Below are 26,802 nucleotides of genomic sequence, written 5' to 3'. Positions count from 1 at the left end.
ACAAGAATGGACCAAAATGACGGCGAATTTCTAAAATACGTTATTAATTTACAGAGTTTTATTTTTCAAATACTAGTTATCGAGTATAAATAAAATAATATATACTAAAATATCTACACAGGCGACATTTTGTTCGAGTTACAAAGTCTGAATAATTCGAGTATTTGAGGGTTCAGGGGAACGGAACGCAAACTTTTTCTACGTATTGAGGATTTTGACTTAACAAGGACCGAGTTATAAAGATTATATTATATTTATTGTCACTGTTTTGAGTTTATTTATTCGTTTTAAATTTATTTATAATTTGTCCAACACTATTCATATACAATGATGGGAAAATTATATGTTATGTTTCTTCGTTGCTTGGCTACGATTGAGTCATCAGTGGTGAGAATTTTTATCTTTAGATACTTTATATGAAAAAAAATTTATTAGCTATTTCACTAAAATTATAGTTAATCATTGCAAGGAACATTCGTATGCCTATAAGAAATTACGAAATAAATTGAAAATTAAAAGCAATCTAATAAGTGACAGTAACTGTCGCTGAAAGTTATAGGTTATTCATTAAAATGATTAACTAACTAGTTACAAACTTATGCCAATTCATTTAATATTACAATGAAAATAAATTCATATTTATTTTATTACATTTGTAACCAATTAATAAGACGAGACCTCAAATTCCCGAGACCCTTGGCATTAAAGGTCTTTTTAAACCAACTCCTTACCAAGTTGAGTGCGACAGCGCAAAAAGACACAATTAAGATAAATCTCGAAATTGCATTCCGTCAAGGCCACCTGCTTCTGTTGACGGTACTAGTTGCGCCCGCGCATCGCACGCGCCGCAAACTTCAGTCGATCGCTGACGCTCGCTTGGTGTATACGTCTGCTCGATCGTAGTGGTATAGCTATCGCGATTTTTATCGATAAAAGTTGTGTTGTGTTTATTTTTTTTTAACGAAAAAGAACAGATTTTTTTTAGTGCTGTGACGAATTTGGGCTGGCCAGTTTCTTTTTCTGTAAAGGTACATATTTCTATTTTATTATTTTTAATTAGACTTTTTAATGGAATCATAAATTAATTTTGCATAACATAGGTTATGTTTTTTTTAACACATTTGTCTTTGAATCATTCGTACAATGATTTACAATCAATAGTGTTATCAAAAAGTGAAGTGTTTGCGTCAATGTATAATCTAAATAATCCTTGGCCGAAGTACCAATCGCTAACAACTGAATAATCTACATGTCCGTTTAATTTGTTTATGGTAATATGATTTATGTCACTGGTTTTATCTTTTTTTTTTCGTTGCATTTTTGGCGTTCACCTCTGTTATAAAATCAGAATTTATCTCCTCGTTAGTTGATGTAGTTTTATTTTAATTATCATATATTTTTTAAATTCAACTTGAAAAAAAAATCACAAAACAATTCCTTGAAACTTATTCTGCATATAAAATAGATGGAAGACTACTAAATAAAATTATTATTTGAATTAGATACAACATTCAATACAGATATAAATGTAGCATTCAATTTTTACATTGATATTCTAGAAATAAAAAAAGTCTGTACAAACCTGTTTGTAAAATAATGACATTTCGAAATATGTATAACTAGCTGTTGCCCGCGACTGTCCGCGTGACATTAAAAAAAACTTTATAAGTAGCCTATGTGTTCTTCCAGAATATGTGCTACTTCCTATGCCAAATTTCATTAAGATTCGTTAAGCCGTTCTGGAGATACCTTCAAACAAACATCCATACATCTAAACAATCGCATTTATATTAGTAAGATTTAGTATCGTATTATTATTCATACGTAATAATGCTGTTATAGCTATATTATGTTAAGTATTTCAAAGGAAATGTTCAAATATTCGGTCTCTATTCCAAGGAACTCTGCGCCATTTCAACCGTCTGGGGGATATTATGTTTATTTTTAGACGCTACGTTACCATCTTTGGGCGAAAGCATGCATATATTTTGTTTTATTCTTCTTTGTCGCATTAATGATGTACAATGAATTTGAAATCAGAAAGTGCAAAATCTATGATCATTATCTGTCAAATATCTTTTTGAATTCATTTTGTATGCTTAGTGTTATTCAAAACATCGACAATATCAAATTTAAATTTAATAGGGACATCGGATTTCAAATTTAAAGACAATGTTGTGTTTTATGTAAGGTATTTTAAAAATCAACGAAAAATCTTACAACAGAAGAAAAATCTGCCTTTGACAACCAAACTGAAAAGTGCTGGATATTACTCGTAGATAAAAGGAAGTTGGAAGCTGTCATTAACTGAATATGTCTACGTTAAAGTGAACTTCCTCTTTACAGTTACATTTTTAGTGTCTTTTTTTCAAAGTCAGTTATTTATTTTGCCTACCGTTTTTCTGTCATATCAATCTTTAGGATTCCGTTATTTTGATAGGAATCTTCTAATTATAATTAACTATTTTTTATGTGCGATTATTTTACTAAATGAATTTAAAATATATTACTAGCTGTCTCCGGCGACTCCGTCCGCGCGGAATTAAAAGAAAACTTAATAATTAGCCTATGTGTTCTTCCAGACTGTTCAGCCGTTCCGGACAAAATATCCAAACCAAGTTTTATTATATTTGTAATATTAGTAAGATGTCTAATGTTTGATAGTCTAGGTAGAGATAACAAATTTTCTATTTGGCACAGTCCTTGCTTTTCGATTCCTTTTCTTGTACGTTTTAACATGTATTTAGTAATAGTACAAGTAACATAAGGTTAGATCAATATGTGGGTGTTAATCTTATTGGTCAACATATTAATTAAAATCACACATGTATATTTGTTCGTACGTAGGATGCTTCGTACAACTTGTTCATATCGTGGTACCATTATACACAGAAAATATGATTGCTTTATCGCATTTAAAAAAAATTAATATGACTAGATTAATCAATGATAAACATTTGATAAATGTTAACTAGCAACAAAGAAAGTGTATTTTTATATCATATATGTTTCACCGCCAATTTGGCTCCTGATAGAAAAAAAAACATTTATGACTCAGTTTAACCTTTGGATTATTGCGTCGTCAGGTGACTGTAATTTTTATTTTGGAGATTTCGAGTTTATCATGTTCGTACGAAGGATTGTCTCAATTTGGTCTTTGTCCAGCGGCATTTCTAAATTTATAGTACAAATTCTTTGCAGAAATAAGCGTATTTTCCCAACAGCGGGGAAACATTTTGAAACTTCTTTGTTATGAGTTATGCTTAGTATCAAAACTAACGATTTCGATTTCGTACAGGTGAAACTTACAAATGTTAATGTAAAAAAATCGAGATGAAAACCATGATCAAAGTATTTTGTACAAAAATTTTGTTTCTAACGTACATAAAAATATAAAACTTAAATATTGCTGTATGTTTATTTACGCAAGGACAGCGGCAAAGTAGAGACGTCCGTAAGTCTATCGATAAGGTATGCTATCTTACCAAAATGGCGGACCGATTGCAAGCGTTGTTTATCGACCGATATGTTATTGTTTCATTTCCTTTCATGCGACTCTTATATCGAATATTAGCATGACTGGAATTTAATTTATTGCATCAATAAATTGTTTGTACACAATTTCGATACGTACTTCGAAGCTAATAACCTACGAATTATCAAAGAATTTAGTATAATTTGGTAGATATTTAAAACCAATCTACAGTCTCTATTTACCTAAAAGCCTATTTACCTTTTTGCTTTAGTTTGCATACTACTTAAGAGTGAAGAAAAAGAAATCCGTCCGTGCAACTTTTTTTAAATCCAATATACAACAAACAGAATCTCTCTTTCTAATCAATATATGTACACTGTGTATGTACTTTCTAATTGGAAGTGTGAAATGTAGTTGTCGTCGTATTTGCGAAATAATTAATACTGTTTAAATAATGAGTATGTGCTAGAAATTTAAGTTTACTTTACTATAATATTGTAATTGATATTTAATCTGATGTTTTGAAAAAGTTGCTTCAATATTATACATATCTGCTATGGAGTTTTTAAGGAATCAAGTTACAAATAATAATTGAACATCCTCTTTTATATTAGGTACATTTGTACAATGAAGTGCTTAATTGAAAATTATTCTTCGTAACTTTGAAGCAGGTGAATTAAATTGGGCAAATCATTAGGTATTCCATTTACGTATTGGAACGTATTTTCGCAAACTTTAATAAAATGGTCACACAATCGATATGCTCGTGTGTTTTATGTAATCTTTTTATTCTTATATTAAGTATTCGTCGTGTGTCGTTTAGTGTTCTTCGATAAATCTATAGCTAAATATCCGTTGGTTGAGACCAAAATTTGTTTATTATACATATCGTCACCCCTGTCATTATTTTTGATAAAACAGAGAAAACTATATATATAAATTATTTTATAGATATAAAAAAATCTTTATCTTTCAATGTATCTATCGATATTTTTATAACATGTCAGTAACCTCGCTACTTCACTGTTTAATACAAGGTCGAATTTGGCTTGAAATTGTTACATACGTTTGTTCGTATTTCACGCTCATCTGCCAATAGACGCAAATTTGATGTGATGATAAACACAACCGTATGCGAAGAGGGAACTATTGCCTATTGTATGTAAATATTAGTAACGACAGTGGACACTTCAAAATTGTCAACAATTGAAGACACGTAACAGACAAAAAATATGTACAGATATAATTTAAAAGAAGCCAGCGATTATCTAGGTTTATATAAATTCCTTAATTTACTGAACTCGAACATAAACTTTTTAAACCTAAGATCATTAAGATTAACGTATCCTTAAAGGATATAATTTACAAAAAGAGTATGAAAATTTGCTGCACAAAAATAGATTTATTCCTCATCGAAGAAAAATTCTGTAGTTCAAGAAATTTCCGTGATAATTTATGATTCGTAACATCGTGGTATTATAAAAAGTTAGTGTCACTAGTATTGTTTTTCAAAGTTAACATTAATGTATTTGTTTAGATAATTAAATAATAAAAAAAATATAATCAGAATTATTATCTCATTTTTAATCTAAATTAAAGGTGCATCGTTATTATTTAATCGTTATATTTATAATCGGACGATAGAAGGATTCAAATTATTGCATCACTAAATGAATATGCAAAATAGACCTGATGAGTCACATTAAAATTTTGTACGAAATTAAAACGTAACATCGATTACTGACTTCGTACCCATCACTAGCGAAACACGCATAGAATAAAATAAGCGCAAGAACGGGCTACGCGCTGTAAACAGATTAGCCTAGTAACTGGTACCGTCAGCATATTTACTACCAAAATTAGAATAGCTTAATATTTTTTATTATGTTATTTCACGGAAACGAAAAATGTGACTATTTAAGCAACAAGTAAAAAAAGTTCAATGTTTTTATCCTTCTTTACTTACTGAAATCCAATTTCCAGACTAAGAATAGATGAATGGATTGCATGAGAATTAATACTGCTTATTTCAGATAATGATTAAAAAAGTAAGAAGTAAAAAATTGCGTTGAGCTGATTTCACTTGACAATTGAACACGACAAATGTAAGAATAAAGATGAATTATAACAGTTTCAAATGAAAAATAACGAGCTGAAAATTATATTGTTTTACATTTTTTTTGCTGACGCTACACGCAAGGCGACAACGGAAGTTAGCGGAGCGCGTCGTTACGCAACCGGATCCCGGAGCCATTGTTTCTGCCGACCCTACTAGCGAAGTGTTACGACCCAACCTGCCTTACTCGTGATGTTTCCGAACACGTCCCGTGTCGAGGTCATTCAGATTTATTCTAATTAATATCCACATGATTTAAGATTATTATTTGAGTACTAGCTAAAAGCTAAATGTGATAAGATTTAGTTAATAATTTTTACTTAAAAATTTTGTTTACCCCTATCGCATCGCTGATCAAACTGCTTCAGAGGAGAGGAACGAGTATAGGGAGAGAGGCGCACCGCAATACCAAAAACTTCACTTCCTCCGCTACTCCTTGTCTGTGGAGAGCCGAAAGAAAGAAAGAAAGCCGAGGGCTTCCCTCATTTCCTGCAGACGTAGGCACGCCTCCAAGGCGGACTCAAGGGAGCTCACTTGAGCGGCCTCCTCCACTTAGGCTAGTCCTCATGCAACAGCGCGGCCCTGGGTTCCTCTTACTCCCACCGTCACTACAGGCCATGGGACCTCACCAAGCAAATATTTAATATTTTAATTTGCGATTCTGTGACGATTTTGAAAATCTTACTCTACTATTATAAATGCGAAAGTTTGGATGGATGGATGGATGTTTGTTTGAAGGTATCTCCGGAACGGCTAAACAGGTCGTGATAAAATTTGGCATAGATGTAAAACATAGTCTGGAAGAACACATAGGATACTTATTAAGTTTTTTTTAATTCCGCGCAGACTGAGTCGCGGGCGACGGCTAGTATTTAATAATGATAAATAATAATACACATTACTCCACTCTATCCCAAAGATATACCTACCCTTTCAGTATTACTTAAGGATGTTTTTAAAACTTAATTAATTACTCTTGGAACTAAAATATAAATAATTTACGTAATTAACCATCTAATACATGTTATGTGCTCAGAATTATTTATAAACGTGTGAAACGCATCGTAACCGCTAATTTCTAAGTTAAACCGCGTCACTGTTACATAGAAAATATCTTTGGAACATATTTCACGTACAAAATAATCTGCTTATTCATATGCAGAAATTTCTTATACATCATCAAGGAAAAATTTGGTTTAAATACAAATAATTAAATTGCGTAAAACCAATAAAATGTGACGCATAATGGAATTTTACAGTAACGCGGTTTAATTAACAATTAATGTGCGAAATTGCTAAGACAACTACAGACACAAAAAAGTTTTTTTTTCTGGAGTTTTCTTATAAATAAAAAAAAAGTTGATAAACGTTTGAATACCATACCTCTTATCTTCCTAGAAAAAACCAAGATCTTCTTGTACATATATTTCGGCAGTGAAAACTCGGTTAAAACAGTTAGATGTGTCTACGCATTCCGATCATCAAATCGCTAAAGGAAGTATTTAGACTAAACAAAGTAAAGATTAGACACGGCATCATTACGTCCAATTCCTTGATAAACTTGACTGGTCACTGGTCGTGAGGTTGTTGACCTTAAGCAGTTTTTATTAAAAATCAAATTTTCATGCATTAGACTAACCAAAACATTACAATACTGAGTCACATGCTTCAAAATAAGCTTATCTCATATACCTACTTTTGTTGGCCACAAATTTCAAACCAACAAGTACAATAATTTCGCAGATTATGAAATTTATAATATTTTGATTCATCTCTCTCTGCTAATTCCAATCTACGTAGGGCTAGCACAACACGTTTTATCTTCTAAATAGCTCTCTGAATAGAAATAAGTTAGAAATATTACTATAATTATTCGATTAGTTGGTATATCCTTATTGTTTGTCATGCAATAGAAACAATAATCAATAAAAAAATCAATACATCATAGATAACATAAAACCCATTGAGTTATTCATTGAAAACTTTGAAACTAATAAAGTTTATAAGGTCACCGATAGATGGTGTGATTGGTGAGGAATCTCCGGAACGGCTGGACAGATTTTGACTTTGACGGGAAGGTAGCTGATGCACGCGGACAACTTTTTTCAGCGCTAAGTCGATGGCAATCACTAGTCTTAAAATATTACGTTAATTTATTTTAAATCCAACGTCTTAATCGTAAATTGAAGAACGTCAAATGTAGGGAATATGTAGATCATTACGCTATTTTTAAGTTATTTTGTGTAAACTGCTATTTGAAGTGATATTGTTTTTTTGGGTAACTATTATTTTATAGTTATAACAGAAAATTGTTTTACTTTAGGAATTTAGTTATTAATATTAATTCACGCATATCTCACGCTTCGTGTGGTAGGATAGCGTGACGTTGACGAGTAGCAATCTATGAGAGAGTACAATTATTCTGTTCTCGAGTTACAATGTTTGATAGATAAATCATACTCTTTCTGTTTCTTAGTAACTACCAGTTTAAAAAATGACACAAGAAGATATGTTTTCTGGAGACCCTTTTTGTATAATAGGAGTTATTCCTAAATATAAGTCTTGGGTTCGAATTCCGCTGTGTACCAATGTGTTTTTCGATTTTCATATGTACATTTATTCGACGTTCCTACGATAAGGGAAACATCGCGATGCACATATCTTCGAAGAAATTCAAAGATATGTGTGAAGTCAACATACCTGAACTGAGCCAGCGTGGTTGACTATGGCTTAGTTACTTCTAACTTAGGGTAGGCTCCAAGCTACTCAGTGGGGAAGTATAGTGAGCTGATGATGATGATTATAACATTATTAATATATACCATGTAGACTAGTAGTTGCAGCACCCTAGCCTAGTATAAAATCAAGTAGCTGTAGAGATTACCTTAAATAGTACTAGCATCGGGAGATCGTTATTCGAAAGTTCATGGGAGGAAGGTGAAATTGCTATTTTTTAAAACCCCCTTTTTATTTAAAAGGACGGTTAAAGTTGTTTTTCTTTCGTTTCTTTTTATAATCAAGCATAAAATGCAGAGGACCTGATAAAATGGTGGCTAACAAATGATGTGGCATGCTTGCGTTCAAACGACGGAAGTCTCCTATGTCCGTTTTTGCGTTTCAAAGATAAGATCGAAGGAAGCGTTGTGTTCTCAATAAAGAGTATTGAACCAAAGTGAAAGACCATGAGCTACTTAAATATCAGTTGACGGCAAATCAATTAATGTAAATTGCAATTTTAAGGTTGAAGTGTTTTGCGGAAATTTCTACGATCTTGACACTATCCTAAGTGAACAAAACAACAATTTGGAATCGATTTTCATTACAAAATATTGAAACAGGTATTAAAAATGCAGACATACAAATGTAGGCATATCATGTCAAACTAACAATATCTTCGAGGAGTATGGAGTGTCTTCAATCTGTGGCCAGAATTATGGTGACACTCCTTAGTGACGTTGTTGAGTAACTTGGCCGTCTCTACTAATAAAGTACTAGGATGTCATAAAAGACAGATCCGAAATCGAGGCAATGAATTGATAACTTATATGTACACATTTTCAAGTCGGCTTTTCATCTATGGTGTCAGTGTTTCTCAGTAATAGAAGACAAAATTTTAAGGCTGCTGTTTAGATGCGTATAAGAAAAGCAGGTGGTCGAAAGCTAACGAGTTGTTAAAATGTTTTGTATTGTCGGAATTATGTAATCATTTCGATTATTCATCCGATTTGTAATCAATCATTCATGAAATTGAAAATTATGCAGATGCTAAACGAATAACCATAACTTCCTGTTGAAGTTGTGATTTATTTGTTTTAACCTAAAAGGATATTAAAATTTGCTTTTACATAAAAAGATGATTTATGAATAGCATTTAATTTTACTATAATCAAAATAAAAGATGCGCAATTACAAAAGAATATAGGAAACCTGTGTTCAATCAAAAATATGCTTTATTTACCTTTTATAATAGAGCTCAAATTGTAATCAAAATATACATAGTGACAAATCTTAACAGTCTTTATTGCATCAAGTACTTATCAATGACAATGCATTGTTTAGTTGTCTGTAGTTTTCATAGATAATATTAAGGAGAAGGAAGATATAATATTATATACTATTTAATGTAAATATGCTAGAAGTAAAGAATCAGAAACTATGCTATCAAATATTTTTAGGATGTTTTGAACTGTTCCCATTGTTCCTAATGATTATAATATTAAAATGTTTAGATCACCCAAATCGCCATCACAAAATTTCATTTAAAAACTTGTAGAGATGTATAAGGCAATTGACCGATTACCATCACTGAACGCTCAATCACAGTTCCTTGTTGGGTTTTTTGCTCAGTCTAGACATTACGAAATCTTGCCACTTTTAATTGACCATAGACCACGAAATAATGAATGATAAGTTCAAATGAATGCTATGAAATTCCATTCAATTGATGTGTTATAAAATAATAGGACATTTTATTGCTGCCAAGGTTTTTCTACTAATGTTCTAGGAATACGATTTGTCTTAATTACTCGACTTTATCCTGTTATGGATTTTTCGTGTCAAGTATTGTGCTATGAAACATTACATTTATAACGAACTAGCTTTTACCCGCGACTCCGTCCGCGCGGAATAAAAAAAAAGAAAACGGGGTAAAAATTATCCTATGTCCTATTCCTGGTTCTAAGCTACATGCCCACCAATTTTCAGTCAAATCGATTCAGCCGTTCTTGAGTTATAAATAGTGTAACTAACACAACTTTCTTTTATATATATAGATGTGTATGTACATTGATTGTTAAAGTCATTAGAAAGATATGTATTCCTATTGTCAATCTTAATTAATTTGCTTATGTCAAATTATTATTTTTTCCATTTTTAGTGACAGTTATCCGTCAGAACAAAGAGATTTTTTATTGATTCATTTGCTACGTTATTTATGAGGTAATCTTTAAAAGTTGCAACATTATGTAGTTTAAAGTCATCCTTCTTTTGTTTCAGAACCCGTTATGTCCAATTGAAGACCAATAAGAGAGTCACAACGATGGCGGCCGCAGGCGCTTTGCTTCTGGAGACGCGGCCTTTCAGGCCCTTCAAGTCCTCCGAGGAGTACTTGTATGCTATGAAAGAGGATCTTGCGGAATGGTTGACACTGTTGTATCCAGAACTGAGGATTACCGCTGAGAATTTCCTTGACAGACTTGACACAGGCGTCGCACTTTGCAGGGTAAGTGTAATGTTATTGGTGTTATCAACTCATACGATTCCATCCTGTCTTGATTTTGTTGTGATTAAACCTTATTCAAACATGCCGTCAAATGAATATGCTGTTTTAGGTAAAATCCTTATTTTACCTATTTGAACAAAAAACCTGCTTCCAAAAAGGTACTGGTAACATTTTTAAAGTCCTCAGATTCTGTTATAGTTATAACATACGAGTATGCCACCGTTATCTTGGATTCTATGTGATAACGACGCCCATTGTATCGGAAATGTAGATGTATCTTCTAAGTAAGATTTTAAATTACAATATAATAACTTATGGCTTTTTTTATGAACATCATTTGTCTTATAATCGTTCGTGTTTTAGTTTCTATTTCTTCATACAACATAATCTATATATATAAAAATGAATCCCTATATCCCTTGGTCACGCCATCACGCGTGAACGGCTGGACCGATTTCATTTTTTGTTGTGTTTGTTATTGTCAGGAGAAGGTTCTTATGACAGAAAAAATTTAATAAATTCATGACTGGATGGATAATGATGTTTGTTTGAAGGTATCTCCAGAAAGTATTAATGCAGCTTAATGAAATTTGGTATAGATATAAAACATAGTCTGGAAGAACATATAGGCTACATATTAAGCTTTTTTTTTAATTCTGCGCAGACGAAGTCGCGGGCAACAGCTAGTTTATTGAAAAAGATCCAATGCTTGATTAGTCAGTAATGGATACGTTATATTGAAGAAAAGTATTAAGAAATGAGGAATCTTAGATAAGTTATTGCTATTCTAGCGTAGTATATGTACTAGGAATATTATCAATTTATATTTTTATGCGGCACCTTTTATCATCGATAATATTTTCTTGGCCTCTTTTCATACGATTATTTGTACATGTTATTCACATTAAGAATCGACTTTCTTACTTCAATATCAATCATGTTTCTTACAATCAATTAAACTACAAGTATAATAACTTTTGATAATCGTAATTTCGCGTAATTTCACCAAAACATGCATTCGGATTTCATTATAATAAGTAATATCAAAGTGATTGCAATACTGAGCATTTGATCAATACAAGATATGAAGGAGTGAGAAAAAAAGGCAACAAAACTTTTACAATGCAAAATTCACAGACAAATGAAATATTGAATGTGGTAACCACTAATACTGCTTCATCAACATTGTTTTATGGACGACATCGAATTCGTCGGTGGAGTAATTTCAAATGTCCTTTTCCTTGTGCGATTCTATAGTTCTCTTAATCTTCTTGGTACTTATCTTCCTATATATCATATCTTGGTCTTCCTTCTTCATCTTCTTTTCTATTCTTTTCACAATAGTAAATACTTACTTCTTATACGGCTTGATATTCTGTTATGAAGAGTTACGCCTAGAAAAAGAAAATGCACGTTGTTACATTGTGATGCAACTGCAACAACGATATTAAACATAGCTTAGCTTTTTGCTGCTATTTCTTATGCACGAATCAATATTACAAATAAGGAAATTGTGTGCAAGACGGGTATCTTTTATTATACAGTATCGTTTTAGTCTCGCTTCATAACGAGTGGTTGTATTATGATGTTTGGTTTTTGCAGTTACGTTACTTTATTATGTTACTTACATTTTAACTTCAGTTACTCGTATAAGGCGATTGCGTCATTAAGTTTCGAATTTCAAATCAATGAAATTTCAGTATAGATTTTTTTTCCAAAGTTACATACAATTTTATTCACTCGTGTGTCTATATTCGTTGTTACGAAAATTATTTCTTTGACTCCTTTTTTTTACGTGTCTTTATTACTTTGACGAGTTTAAGAAATGAATACTTTTAAAGCATTTTAGTGGGTTTAAATTTACATTAACGTACTAAAGCATTCAAGCAATGGCGTCTTCCAAGGCGCGCCATTAAGACCGGTGTTTCTTTATGTTCAGTTACGACACTTTTAATTACTACAAGTCGATGAAGTATTTAAAGATGATTTTAATTTATGTGAATGAATTTTTTACTTTCGATAAAGTAATACGACAGAAATTATAAAGATACGCACTTGGTTATAGTAAAATGCCAAGAAATATTGAATAAGTTGTTTACTTTCGAAGTATTCGAGATATTTTAGTCGAGAAATCGATATCGATCCATCTCACGAAAAGAGTTACATCTCTTATAAGGTAGCTTAATTGATGTAACTCTTTTCTTTGTTAAGAAATTGATATGTTTGATGTCATTACTTTCCATTATAATAGCACTATTGATAAAGGTCAAGATTAAAACATGTTTTTATTAATAATCGGTTATGTTTAAATACATTTTTTTTCTATTGTGTGGAACAGATGCCTAAACAGTGCTTCAGTGTTTGTTTATAACTTTTTTAGATTCTGTACTGTATTGTTAATTTCCACTGTCGTCTCATACGTATATTGTTACCCTTTTCATTTTTTATGAGAAAATAGAGATAATGTGTTTTTTTCACTGTTTCTTTAGTAGAAGATTACTTTTATGTTATAAAATAATATTCTCAGCTTATCGCATCTTGTCTTTTTCACAATCATACCCATCGGTTACGGACCCACGCCTCGGGCTTATTAAATTTACACATTTAGTATATCGCAATATACGTGTATAAAAATGTAACTACAATTCTAATGCGACATTTTACAAAACAGCTGTCAGATTATAATTACTAGTACTTAGCACGTGCTAATAGTTACGAAATAGTTTGGATTTTTTTATCGAAGTTACTAAAGAGCTGTTACTTTTTTTCAACCTTTATAAATACGTTAACGTTCTTGTTGCTCAACCTATGGAGGTTGAATATAGATTTGATTCAATTTAAATATTAAAACGGGATTTATTTTTCAAATTTTTAAGATGTTTCATAAAGATTTAATTTCTACAAAACAATGTCACTCACGTATACAGAGTCACGTACATTTGCAGAGCTTTTTTCAGTTCAGTAAATTAAAAACCGTTAGAAGGATATGGTTCATATAAATTTTGCAAATGCGGTTTTTTAGTTGGTAAAATGTTATCATCATTTATTAACGTTGACAGAAAATATCATTATAGTGGAAACAATGGCGTTTACGAAATACATCGAGTGGAATTGCGACAAAGCACTCGCTAATTCATTTCAACATATCGAGGCTAGTGGAAGACATGTAGATACTTCAAACGTATCGTAACGTATTAATTCACACTTCTCTATGATTTATTTATCTAGATTATATAAATATATTTGATACCGCTTATAACCAGATATCTGTTTAGACTTATTTTCAAAACTATATCGGTTAATATGACTGAATGTAAGTATTATTTATTTAGCATTTCTTTAAAAGTAAATAAATATCCAAACGCAGTTTCCTTTCGAAAATATACATATGTTGTTTACAATGGCATTGAGATTTTCAAATATCTTTTCGGCTCAGAACTTAACTCGAGTCGCTCCGAATACAATATTTTGTTTACGGAGTTGGAGTGTACGGAGCACGTAGATGACATCGAGCCACCAAGATTTTTGATAAGACGTATACCTAATAAGCATTATGAGTGACAACATTTTTTTGACTAATTCATACATTCAATGTTAATAATATCTTTTATTCGCGGAATAGAAAATGAGCGCGTACAAAGGTGCGGGGAATAACGAATTTGGTTTGTCACCTAACAGCACTCCAGTCTAAACAATAGTCGTAAGTTTAACATATTTGTAACGCAAATAAATTTTATCGTACCTTTGTAACGCTGATTCATATGCGCGTCTTTCGAAGAAATTCTTGATTCGTCAGACATTCAGTCGTGCTATCTGGTCGGGAAGTATAACATTTGTTTTAGCCACGATCTACTTTCGTTGTTTATGACTCAGTGTTTAATTGAAGAGGGATTCATGAAACAAGGGACTGCTCTGTCTAATATATAAAATTCTCGTGTTACAGTTTTCGTTGCCATACTCCTCCGAAACGGCTTGACCGATTCTCATGAAATTTTGTGAGCATATTCAGTAGGTCTGAGAATCGGACAACATCTATTTTTCATTTTTTTTTTAACTGCGCTCGGACGGATTCGCGGGCGACAGCTAGTAATAAATAAAAGTCTTCCTGTTAACAGAATATTTTGTTCTATGGTATTTTTTTGATGGAAAAGTATAATTTGAAATAAAATAAAATACAAATTATATTAATCAGTATTCATAGATGCATGGAACTATTTTTAAATGCAAATCTAAGAAACTATATTTCAAATGTACGCCCTGGGCGCTCTAGTTAAAATGAGTGGAATATGTCGATAATGTCAAACAATATTTTATGTGATAATTATATGGCAACATTCCGCCTAAGGTCAGTCGTGACAGACTGAGGACACGTGGATGTCTGGACCCTATAATTAGTGTTGCCAGTGTAGCCGCGGTGGCGATTCGTGCGTGAAATTCACCCGATTGAAAATAACGTGCATGCTCTACTACAACTATCTAATACAATAATTTCCTTTGAAATGTACTAAGATAATGTTTCATTTATTAATAGTGTAAGGGTCGTATCAATTTAATTCCATACACAAATGTATGGATAAAACAAACGTATATGTTAGATATTATTTTAAAACTAAATTGGTGGAATAGATCGAATAACGTACAAATTATAAGCCTAAATCCTAGCTAAGCCCAATACTTTCATCTTTTACAAAATGGTTGAAAAAATAAAATAGAATAGGTCCTCAAAAACTATTACTAGAAATTTAATAAATTACTGTTTTATCGTATTATCAACGTCATCGCAAAATGTTAAATATAGTCAATATTAACATTACCTATTAAAGCTATTGATTAATGTTTAGTTACACGCCATTAGTAAATCGATACTGTTTAAAACCAATATTTATAAGAGAATTATTTCATTACTCAATTCTCTTAAGTTGGCGCCACTGTTAGTGGATCTTAGGGTTGCCACATCCGATATATTTAGTCGAAAAAAATTAGTACTGTCCATCAATTTTTTTTTCTTTCTTATTAATATTTTAAATACAGTTAAAAGTTATAGACTGACATAATCATCAACATGACTGGAACAGCTTAGTTTAAAGATTTTAAAGTTCACCTAAATGCAGATATAGTATATAAAATCAACACTAAGGGTGTGTCTTAGCGACCAATTAAATAAGATAGTAGGAACGGTTTAATTTAGAATTTTTTATAATCTGTACATTTTATAAAAACATTTGACAACCCTACCGTGAATGCGCCTCCGCCCTCGCGCCTTCAATGCTTCGATAATTGCCGTCTAACGATAGATAACGATCAGTACGGCAACGCAAGGCCACGATCCACGGCCTTACTTCGATTGATTCTTTCACTGCTCTATTACCGATACTGCTAATTAGACGTTGTTATGTCGGATTATTGAAAAAATATGCGATTAATACATTATGTAATACATAAACAATACGATAAATAGTATTTGTTATTGATATTTGTTATGGTTTCAGTTACAAATTCAGTTCAATAAAAGAAAACGCTTTATGAATATATTCTTTATATTTAAGCTTTTTACTTATCACGTATTCGAGGTATAAGAAAACTTGTGAAGAAAATATATGAAATTAGCTGTCGTCCGCGAATCCGAATTCTACATCTGTGCCAAATTTCATCAAGATCCATTAAGCCTTTCTGGAGATACCTTCAAACAAACATCCATCCATCTAAACATTCGCATCTATATATATAAAAGAAAGTCGTGTTAGTTACACTATTTATAACTCAAGAACGGCTGAATCTGATTTGACTGAAAATTGGTGGGCAGGTAGCTTAGAACCAGGAAACGGACATAGGATAATTTTTACCCCGTTTTCTATTTTTTATTCCGCGCGGACCGAGTCGCGGGTAAAAGCTAGTTTATACTATTAGTAAGATGTAGTAAGAAATTAAATACAATTCACTAACACAATGTAACAACATTATGTTTTATTTGCGTAAATGTCCACTTCTTTATGTTCAATGAAATTAAATTGCTAAGAATCACACATAGAAAATGACATTCCAAAATCAACATTCGCTTTGCAAACCAATGGGGCGATATTATCTTATTCTCACGCCTCCCGCAGCGTGACTTCGAATACGGAATGTTGACCGTTAGTGGTCATTATTTACTTTGTTATACAGGTCACATGGATCACGATATTTATTATCTATGGGTATTGTTTATAACTACAGAAGGCTTAATTCGGAATTCGAATCGAAAAATTCCACGAACAATTCCAAAAAATAGAATAATAAGACAAATTAAAAAAAAAACTCGCGAACTCTGAAAGCATATACCAAAAGACGACGAATATATTCTTGTACAACAACAGTAGAAAACCACGGTCGTTATATTAATACTTATTCTATTAACAAATCACGTTTTCCATTGTATTGTTTTTCATCAATTGTATTGGCAGATGATTTTATGCAAATCAATTTCAACGTAAACGTAGACTTTGATTGCCGTGTCACTTTTATACATATTGTAGTCGCAGTTTTGTCAAAGCGAATGAAAGGGATGACATTATGTATTTACAAAAGTATCAAGGCAGTGGAGTTCTACGGTTATTTTGTTATGCCGCTCGATCACTGATCGAAGTGAATTTATGTTCGTTATGTTGGTATTTTATCGCGGATGTCGATAAGCGTTTGTTAGTTATTTCTCATATTGATTTGATACACTCAAGTCTTAACCTCTACCGTCTTTATCGTTCTCTATAAATACCTACATAGTACACTTCAGTAAACAGGTCGTTTCGGGCCAGTTATCGTTTTCGTAGTTACTTTTGTAATGTGCATTTTGCATTTCAAAATAGTATAACAAATCAATGGTTAACCTGTTATAAGTCGTGACAAAAAATATGGTATACCTACGTACCAATAGTCGGCCAGTCTAGCACATAGATTAAAAACCTATTGTATATCGTCCAAATTTGATTAACGTAAGACGTTAACGTAACGTTATTCGATAAAATATAACGCAAGATGATTTTTTTGTGACTCACTGTTTGCCTTGAAGAGGCATTTACAGCTTCACCGGGCTTAAGGTGGTCGGTCGCAGATGGCACTTAGCCTAAATCTCGTTTAAGAGTAACTAGGCTTGATGGCTGTCCCAGGAGCCTCGGCTAGGGCTTTTACTTCGTTATTATTACCGGATTGGGAGGCCGCCGAGCTCTTAGATCGCTTCGGTGGACGCTCCATGGAGTGACTGGACTCAAAGGCTCCCGAGAGATGAACTTGGCTTGGGCAGTCACTCATGACGCTTTAGTAAGACGATTGACTTCTAATTATCATATAAACTGTTACAACAAGCTTATTACACTTATTCCACGAAAGTAACCATGGACATATACACACCATACAAGGTATCTGCTAAAATTTCTTACAAAAAACTCAAGAACAAGAGAATAAAGGTTAAGGCAACATTCAGTGAAATTATTTTTAATTAATATTTTATTCGTAAAACGTAATTTTCTGTGTATTGGCCAATTTTTAACACGGTAACTGACATTTCATTGGTAATTTTCAAACCGGAAGTTTTTGTAAAAAATTGTCAAATATTGCCATATTAGTGAATTTTAGATTATTCCGTGGTAAATTTATTTATAAAAGTTTTGAGATAAAATAAATCATAAACCTCGAACTGTGAATGATTTGTATAATCTTTAAATGTCACTCCATCAATCAAGTAATTCAGGAAATAATTAGGCCTACACGTTCCATTTTATGGTAATTATTTTTGGCAAGCGACAAGTTTTTGCTTCAGTTTTGACATCTGTCAACTGTCAAAGTTCCTCGAAGATCTTGTTAAAATGTCTGACAATGTGATTGATAATACTGTTCCCGGCGGGAGGGTGTTTCTCGAAATGACAGTGCTTTTGTTATTGTTAATTTTTTTATTAGGTAACACATTTTACCTTGAGGCTGTTCTTATAAAATGGTTTGTCAATTATTGTAGCTTGATTTCTCTAATCTAATTATATACTTATAGTCTTGTCTGTATTCAATTTTCAGTCTTTTTTCGACTGCTTCTTTTTTACCCGACGGTCTCATAAACGGTATTTTTTTCCTATCGTTCCCTTTATTGCAATCCTTTGTAACCTAAGCCACTGAACCAATTTTGAGGTCAGGTGTCTTTCGATAACTATTCTACCACTAAGTGTTGGTCTGAGTCATTGATAAAAAGTGTGTGTTTATTTTGATAGTATTCATACTTAAAGTTGTAATAAGTTTGTACGAAAAACAGTGGCATCGTTGTAAGTCGTAATGCCCTTAACCAAGTTAAACTCAATATGCGAATGTGCTATTTTTGACATTATGACACTCGTAATGGCGGCACCGGTGCAGTTTTTCGCGCCTTTAATGGTTATTATTAAACGTTCGCGGGACAGCATCTGTCATTGTCAAAATTCATTGTCATCGTGACCTGTCCATAGAGATGCGGGCGCATCGAAATATGAGCGAAGGCCTCTTTATTTATAAATGTTAAGGGACATGTCAGTTTGTCTATTTTTAGATCTCATCGTGAGTTCCATTTTTAATTTAAGAGATTGAACAATGCTGAAATAAATCATAGCTCAATAGTAACCTCTAAAGCGGTATTTTTTATAATGAGTTTAATTTAATCTGAATTATTAAACAATATTTCATATTTCAACCAGTTATCCTTATATACAATCACGTGCATGAATGCTAATTAAAAAAGCTTAAATCACCTTAAATCTTATTGAAAACTTTGATCGGTTCATTTCCTACAAATTCTTAATCGCCTTTGACCTCAACTGACTGTCCTTAAATTGACTTTTTCGAGCTAAATGGAAACCTTTGAGGCGTTTCCGTGGCAATAAGACATGTTTATTACCGTTGAAAATTATGTATATGATATAAAAGGCATGAGCGGAACGTAGATGATTGATAGCTGATCGAGGATTATGACCGTGAGGTGCGATTTATCGACGTTTATACAATTTATAAGATTAATCTCATGACCGCATGTTTAAGCACGTTTTAAAGTTCGATACCACTTAAGACCTAAATACAAAATCGAAATAATGCTACGTTTTAGTAATTAAACTTTATTACTTAAATTGTTTAAACTTTCGGGGGTACATCTTAAGGGCGAGTGTTTATTTGATGTTTTTAAATAAACACTCGCCCTGAAGATGGACCCCCGACGGGTCCGCAACTAGTCGGTGCTGTCACCGGACGAGCATACGAGAATGTGAGTTGAGCCGTTGCAAATTAATTTAAAACTTTATCACGTTATCGTATAGAAATAGTAAGTAGGATAAGGGATTTGTAAAGATTAAATTTTAATTACCAATTTAAAAAAAAAGATTGTTGAAATAATCAGATGAGGGAACTGATGGGAAACAGGATGGGAAGGTAAAGTCGATTTGACGGAGGAAAGAACGCATAGGAAGAGGTAATATGTCCTCTTTCTTTGCGTTCCCTCCTCTGTCGATTAAAGGTAGGCAACGCATCTGCAATTGTGGATATCTATAGGCAGCGGACGCTTCGCTATTTAGGGGTAGGTTAGGTGCTTGTTCTTTAGTGATAAAAAAAAGATCTTTTACTATGAGGATGAAGTTTTTCTTATAGAAATGTGTAAAGCTCAATAGACCTTTAATGCCAACATTCTCTTATAATTAAATTTGTGGTATATTATATTGAGATGTAACTTACCCTTGTATGATAACGTTCATATGTATGCGTCTTGTGTACGCTTGTATTTCTCAAAAGAAAAGCGTTGTCAACTGAAACCTTATTATCTTTTTGCTATACAATTGGCTCTATAATTAAATGCGTCATATAATGTAATTTTTATTTAAGCCAAAACAATTCTCTCGTTAAGATGAATATAAAAATGGTATAAATCAAAAGGGAGCTTCGTACAATTCGGGTTCAAGAATATGAAACTCCAAAATGCGTAACTACGCCTTATAAATGTAAAATTGTCAATTATTACCTGACAGTAGTTTTTTTCTGCAATTACGACCTTAAACTGTAGTTTTTAGGGTCGATAATTGTAATTACGGACGATGGAGGTAAGAGAGACTTTTACGTGGTTGCAAGGTCTTTGCTACATATCATGATAAATTATTATTCGTCATTAAATTCTTTTTTACAGTTTATATACGACGGTGTCATATTTTACGTCTCTTTAATAAAAATATGAGTGTTTTTTATCGATTATTAAGTGGGTGAATCGATTAATTATGTTTATCGAATCGATGTATCGATGAAGATTCTATTTATTGTCAGAGGTTGTCCAAGACCTATATTGTTTCCGATATACTGATGATTTATTTATTCGAATAATAATTACTCGATATTTATTTGTTTACTTGTGTTTATGGCCAGTAATTATTATAGTGTTGAGTTTTTACGATACTTTGTTCGATATTATTTTAAATATTTCATTTGCAATTCTATTAACATTTATAAATATTGTTTTTAATGGCGCCTAAACATTTGTAGCAAATATGACGTAACAATTGTTTGCAATCAATTAAACCTAATTTAACATGACCAATACTAGCTGTCGCCTGCGACTGCGTCCGCGCGGAATTAAATTAAAAACTTAATACTTAAGTAGCCTATGTGTTCTTCTAGACTATCTAGACTATGTTCTGCATAATTGACAAATTTCATCAAGATCCGTTGAGCCGCTCCGGAGATACCTTCTAACAAACATTCCATCTATCCATCCATCCACTAATCCATCTAAACTTTCGAATTAATAATATTAGTAAGATTTCAAAAATGGGTCCCTGTTCTATTTAATAAAACTATATATTTAAAAATCAATTTAAAGTTTTATACTATGGTAATAAAGTACAAAATGCAATATCAAAGTACTGCAGTGACAAACGGTTCTCTTCCACACTGTGCCTGGTATAAAATGACCTGTTTCTAATTTGACAAGTTCAGACAATAATTGACGGACGGGAGTCTCGGTTAACTGGACACAAGACATCAGCATGTGCAAACAGGATGTGGCGGCGACGTGAGCGCGGTCATAGATCAAAACATATAAATAAACAGACATGTCATTAATTTTTGAAAGAACCAATAGATAAAGAAATATTGACATGACTGCTGACCATTTTTGATAAATTATGGCAAAGATTTTTTGTTAAAAGTTTTTGTGAAAAGTTACTTTTTTTTACATGGTTACTCAAAAAGTGATTCTACAACATTTTTTTTTAGATGTTATTAAGTATGTTTTCAAAATTAAAAGATTTTCATACTAAAATCTTAACTGTCAATTTTTTTTTTCTTTAACGTGCGGAAGAATAACTGTAAACTTCAAAACCTCTTTACATATTTTATCACTATGGACCATTACAATTTGTAGTAAACACAAAAGAGTCTCTTTAAGACTTCTACTATAAAATTACGAACTGAGAAAAGACGAGTATCACCCACGCACGGACATAACGTAACAAGTCAATGCATCCCGTATCTACGCCGGATGACTGATGCGGCAAGATTAGAGGAAGACCTCATTAGTCAGAAATAAAATCTATGATATCATATTGATTTCGACTTTGTCTATTATTATTCAATTAAATAAATATATTACAAAATAAAACACTGCAGCAGTCAGTATTTTAATGGTTTTAATGAAACAGTTGTTCCCTATAGATTCTTAAAATTAATCTACATTAAAAATCTCCTTTGACCAAGACTCTGAATGCAAATAATTCCCGAATGTTAACTGATATAGACTGACAGTGAATTTGTTTTTCTTAAAGCTTCTTAGTAAAGTAACAGAATTGACAAAACGCATTGCAAGACAATAATATTAGGAAAATTCATTAAAATACGGTGGTCGTTTTATGAATTTAAGAAACGGCAAGTTTAAATAAATTATCAACATTTTATAGCAGAGTAGCTGTCGTCGGCGACTCCGTCATTGCGGAATTAAAGAAAAAAAACTTAATTATTAGGCTTATGTGTTCTTCCAGACTATGTTCTATAGCCATGCCAAATATCATGCAGATCCGTTGAGCCGTTCTGGTGATAACTAATAAAAAAACTTGAGAGGTGTCAAGGAACACCCGGATGGAACGAAGTTCCTTTCAATTAATTAGTGAAGGAACCAATGTTTATTCTATGAATAAAAAACTTAAGTCTTCACAAGAAGTACATTTTATTTCTATGAATTTTCGTTATATATTGTCACGTCGTTGCCATGGTGAAGTAGCGCTCATTCGTCGTTAACATACTTACTATAGCAAAAACTTTTCGTAAGAATTTTTTCCGTCTAGCCCCCTTTCATAACGCGCGATAAGGAACTTCGTTCCAAAACATACTATTGTTTGGATGGATGGATTATTATCCGTCCATCCAAACATTTGCATTTAAATTATTAAGATTGTATTAAGCTGTACCTACAATAATTGCGCGCGTCATATCGCCGTTTACGTTCTGTCAAATATGGCCAGTGTTTGACGCTTGTGTTATGTTTTGGCGAAGTAAAGTTTTGCAGTGATCAGCATTAATAATGAGCTGCTAATAAAATTATGATGCAATATTGTATAGATGTGTATTATATAACCCACGGGACGACTAGAGGTCAATATCAAGGATATAAGGGGATACCTAATAACTACGACGGGATATGATACTCTATATATAGGCTCTGATGTGTTTTTTTATTCGTTCGTGATTTACAAAAGTTCCTCTATCACGGAAGAGGCAAAATAGATACGCTTTTTTGCGTCATCCACGATAGAGGGCGTTGCTTTGGGATGTCAATCTTAGCTCTTGTAATCATACTATATTATTGTATCATGTATATATTATATACTAGCTGTCGCCCGCGACTCCGTCCGCGCGGCATTAAAAAAAAAACTTTATTAGTCGCCTGTGCGTTCTTAAAGACTATGTTCTATATGTGTGCCAAATTTAATCAAAATCCGTTGAGCTGTTCCGAAGATATCTTCAAACAAACATCCATCTATCCATCTATCTATTCATCTAAACATTCGTATTTATAATGTTGTTAAGTATGTAAGTTAATTGTAAGATATGTAATTACATAAATAACATAAATAAAAATCCAACTAAATACGAGTTCAAAGCAATAGGAAAAAAAAAAGTAAATAGATCTTGAGTGTATGAATTAAAAAATACCCATTTTAAATTATCTGTATATCTCCATTTAACGTCAAAGCTTTATGTATTGTTAAATTCTAGTCTTTGTTAACATGATTTAATAATTTATAAATGTATTAAAGTAGTGAATCATGTTTGCGGAAATGTATTGCTCTGTTAAGCCAATACGTTCCAGTCAATTGTTACCGCTTTAATATACTATGCTATATATATATTATTTGATATTTATCTATACTTTATTCACACTAGATTCATACTTGTATAGAATATTGTAAAAGTTTCGAAAATGACAATAGCAAATGAAATTTATTATCGAAGAACAATCAAATCTTAAAGGCGAAAGAATAGTTCGAACAAAAAGCATTGAGCATCGAGAATTGCAGAAATTTACCTCCAAATCGGGTGAAGAAAGCACGGACTGGCCATTGTGAGCAAACAATACTCGATAATCTGTAGAAGGGTATAGAAATGTTCTACGCCCCCGGCATATCCGTATGAAGTTTTATACAAGTATTACAAGATTCAAACTTCATAGCGGTTCTAACAAAACCCCGAGCCGCTATGAAGTTCTCTGTTGGTGCCTTGGGAATTTGGAAAAACTAGGGAGTTGAGGAAACCGTGCCGAGGTTTTGCCTTGCCTTTGCATGCCTTTACTGTTGATTTTAACTGCAATAACTCTTGTATTAACACATATTATTCTTTTCTCTTACGTAAAAGTAACGTAAAAACGTAAAAGTAATCACAAAATGTAATAATGTAATTGTTAATACAGTCAAAACCACAGTTATATCCCGCCGATACCGAAAATTATGTTGTGCACAACGTTTCCCACGAAATGGCGAGCCGTCATTAAGTTTGGATGGTATAATACTAGTTGTAAACACTTTCTTTATATTGCTCTACAATTCGAAAGTAAGCTTAATTGTCGCAACCCGTTTTTGGCTCGTCATGCACATCAAACTAATGCGATCGATATAAAAAATCTTGTCCAAACACTTGTCTGATAAAAGTAACCATCGGAGACGTCTGACGGCTCGTATGATTGAAACGTTCGATTAAATATGTTTGTTATTTTTTAATATGCAACAAATACGGTTTTCACTTCATGGTAAGTGGTCTTTGAAGATATCGAATTAGAAGTACTAGAGATCATCTAAGATTATTCAAAATATGACTGAATTGTGGTGTTATTAAAATCAATCTGATATTTATAATAGTCGTTTTCACAGGTGGGCACAGTTAATCGAAAAGTTAACTTCGTTAATCGTTAATTCGTTAATTAAAAAATTAACTTCGTTAATCGTTAAAGCGTTAAATTCTCGAAAATTTAACGCAAGTTAAAGTTAATCGTTAACAGTTAACCATACCAAAATTATACATACTAATTTTACACTTATGTGGCGACACTTTTTAAAAAAGTAATTTGACTATACATTTATAGAATGTACACATTAGTATAAGAGACAAGTATGAATGTATTATAGTATATTTCATTACGAGTGCGGAAAGCTTATCATTTCAAAGAGTTCCGACAAAAATGTCTACCCGAGCCAAGGCGCAGCCGAAGGTGAGGGTTGACAGTTGGAACAAGTTGTAATGATAGTTTCGCACGTGTACTAAACAACTATTTTTGATACAGGTGCGAAAAAATTAAGCAATTTAATAGAGTAATAAAAACACAATAAACTCAACTAACTAAAATGTTTGGAAAATGGCGCCAACCGTAAAAGAATACAAACAGAGATTTTTTTTTGTTTTCTCCAGCCATTCTGGGTAGGCAAAGGGAACTATGCACAAACAGCCAAGTCTTCAGTAGATTATTTTTATTGATATGAAATGAGAATGAAATTTAATGAGATGTAATAAAATGAAACCTAACCTAATTGATTGAATCAAATCATTAAATTTGATATTGTAACAAATTAGGAGCTTCTTTTTAGAAATATTCCCATGAAACATAAAAACTTCAATGATTTTTTTTTGTAAAAACTTCGTGGTTGGTTTTTCTTTTTAACAGACATTATTTTGAGAGTTGGGAAAGAGAACGCACGAGTTTGGAAAAGCTAAAGAAAAAGCACGATTAAAAAAGTCTTTTAATACGGTTGTTCAAAAAGTGGCGTATTGCAGGGACGAAGAGTGTTTGGAATGTGGGCTATTACATACTCGTGCTTTTATACACTCGTAATGAAATATACTATTTCGAACCTTCTTTTGATTTTGTCCTGTTGGTCACGTCTTTCCCGGACGCTCTGATGCATCACACTTGCACGCGAACTTCACATATAACAATTATCAACTCGTTCGTTCACCATTCGAGTCGCCGACAGTCGCCCAACATAGCTGAACTTACGAGCGTGGCGTGGCGCGTAATTTAAACAAAATGACAGCACGTCTCCAAGTTTCTAATTTAACGATTAACGGACTTTTATTAACGGAAGTTGAGTTTAACGGAAGTTAACAAAAGCGTTAACACTTTTTGAAGTTAACTTAAAAGTTAATCCGTTAAGCAAAATGTTAACTTCGTTAATTAACGATTAACGGATTAACGAGTTAATGCCCAGCTCTGGTCGTTTTCAAAGAAAATAAGGAGTTTTACTTCCTTCTCTCATTTATAAATCAGATTGAACCTGTTTGTCCTTATCAAACCTATCACAAATTAATTTCTTATTTCTCACACCATTCTGGAAAGTATAATTTGAACGGTATTTAATAGAAATTACTTTTAATTGTCTGTAAAAACTTCTCAAGGAAGTATTTCCTAACGAAGTCTTTCCTTCTCAAGATTGTATCAAATAATTGTTACTAATAATAACTCAAAACTTCAAACTAATTGTATTGTAA

General features: G+C 32.4%; 1 protein-coding gene across 1 annotated transcript in view; it reads left to right on the top strand.

The window, feature by feature from the left end:
• Positions 1-870: 870 nt before the first annotated feature.
• The window catches only part of LOC106712629 (GAS2-like protein pickled eggs), a 58,642-nt gene continuing 32,710 nt past the window's right edge, over positions 871-26,802 (top strand). The window contains exons 1-2 of the mRNA XM_045683138.1: positions 871-1,028; positions 10,587-10,812. Of these exons, the coding sequence (XP_045539094.1) occupies positions 10,630-10,812 (183 nt within the window). The 5' untranslated portion in view covers positions 871-1,028; positions 10,587-10,629. The remainder of the gene's footprint in view (positions 1,029-10,586; positions 10,813-26,802) is intronic.

This window comes from Papilio machaon, chromosome 21, assembly GCF_912999745.1.
Source record: "Papilio machaon chromosome 21, ilPapMach1.1, whole genome shotgun sequence".
Lineage (NCBI taxonomy): Eukaryota > Metazoa > Arthropoda > Insecta > Lepidoptera > Papilionidae > Papilio > Papilio machaon.
The sequence above is the reverse complement of the archived record's forward strand: the minus strand, read 5'-3'. Positions and strand labels throughout refer to the sequence as shown.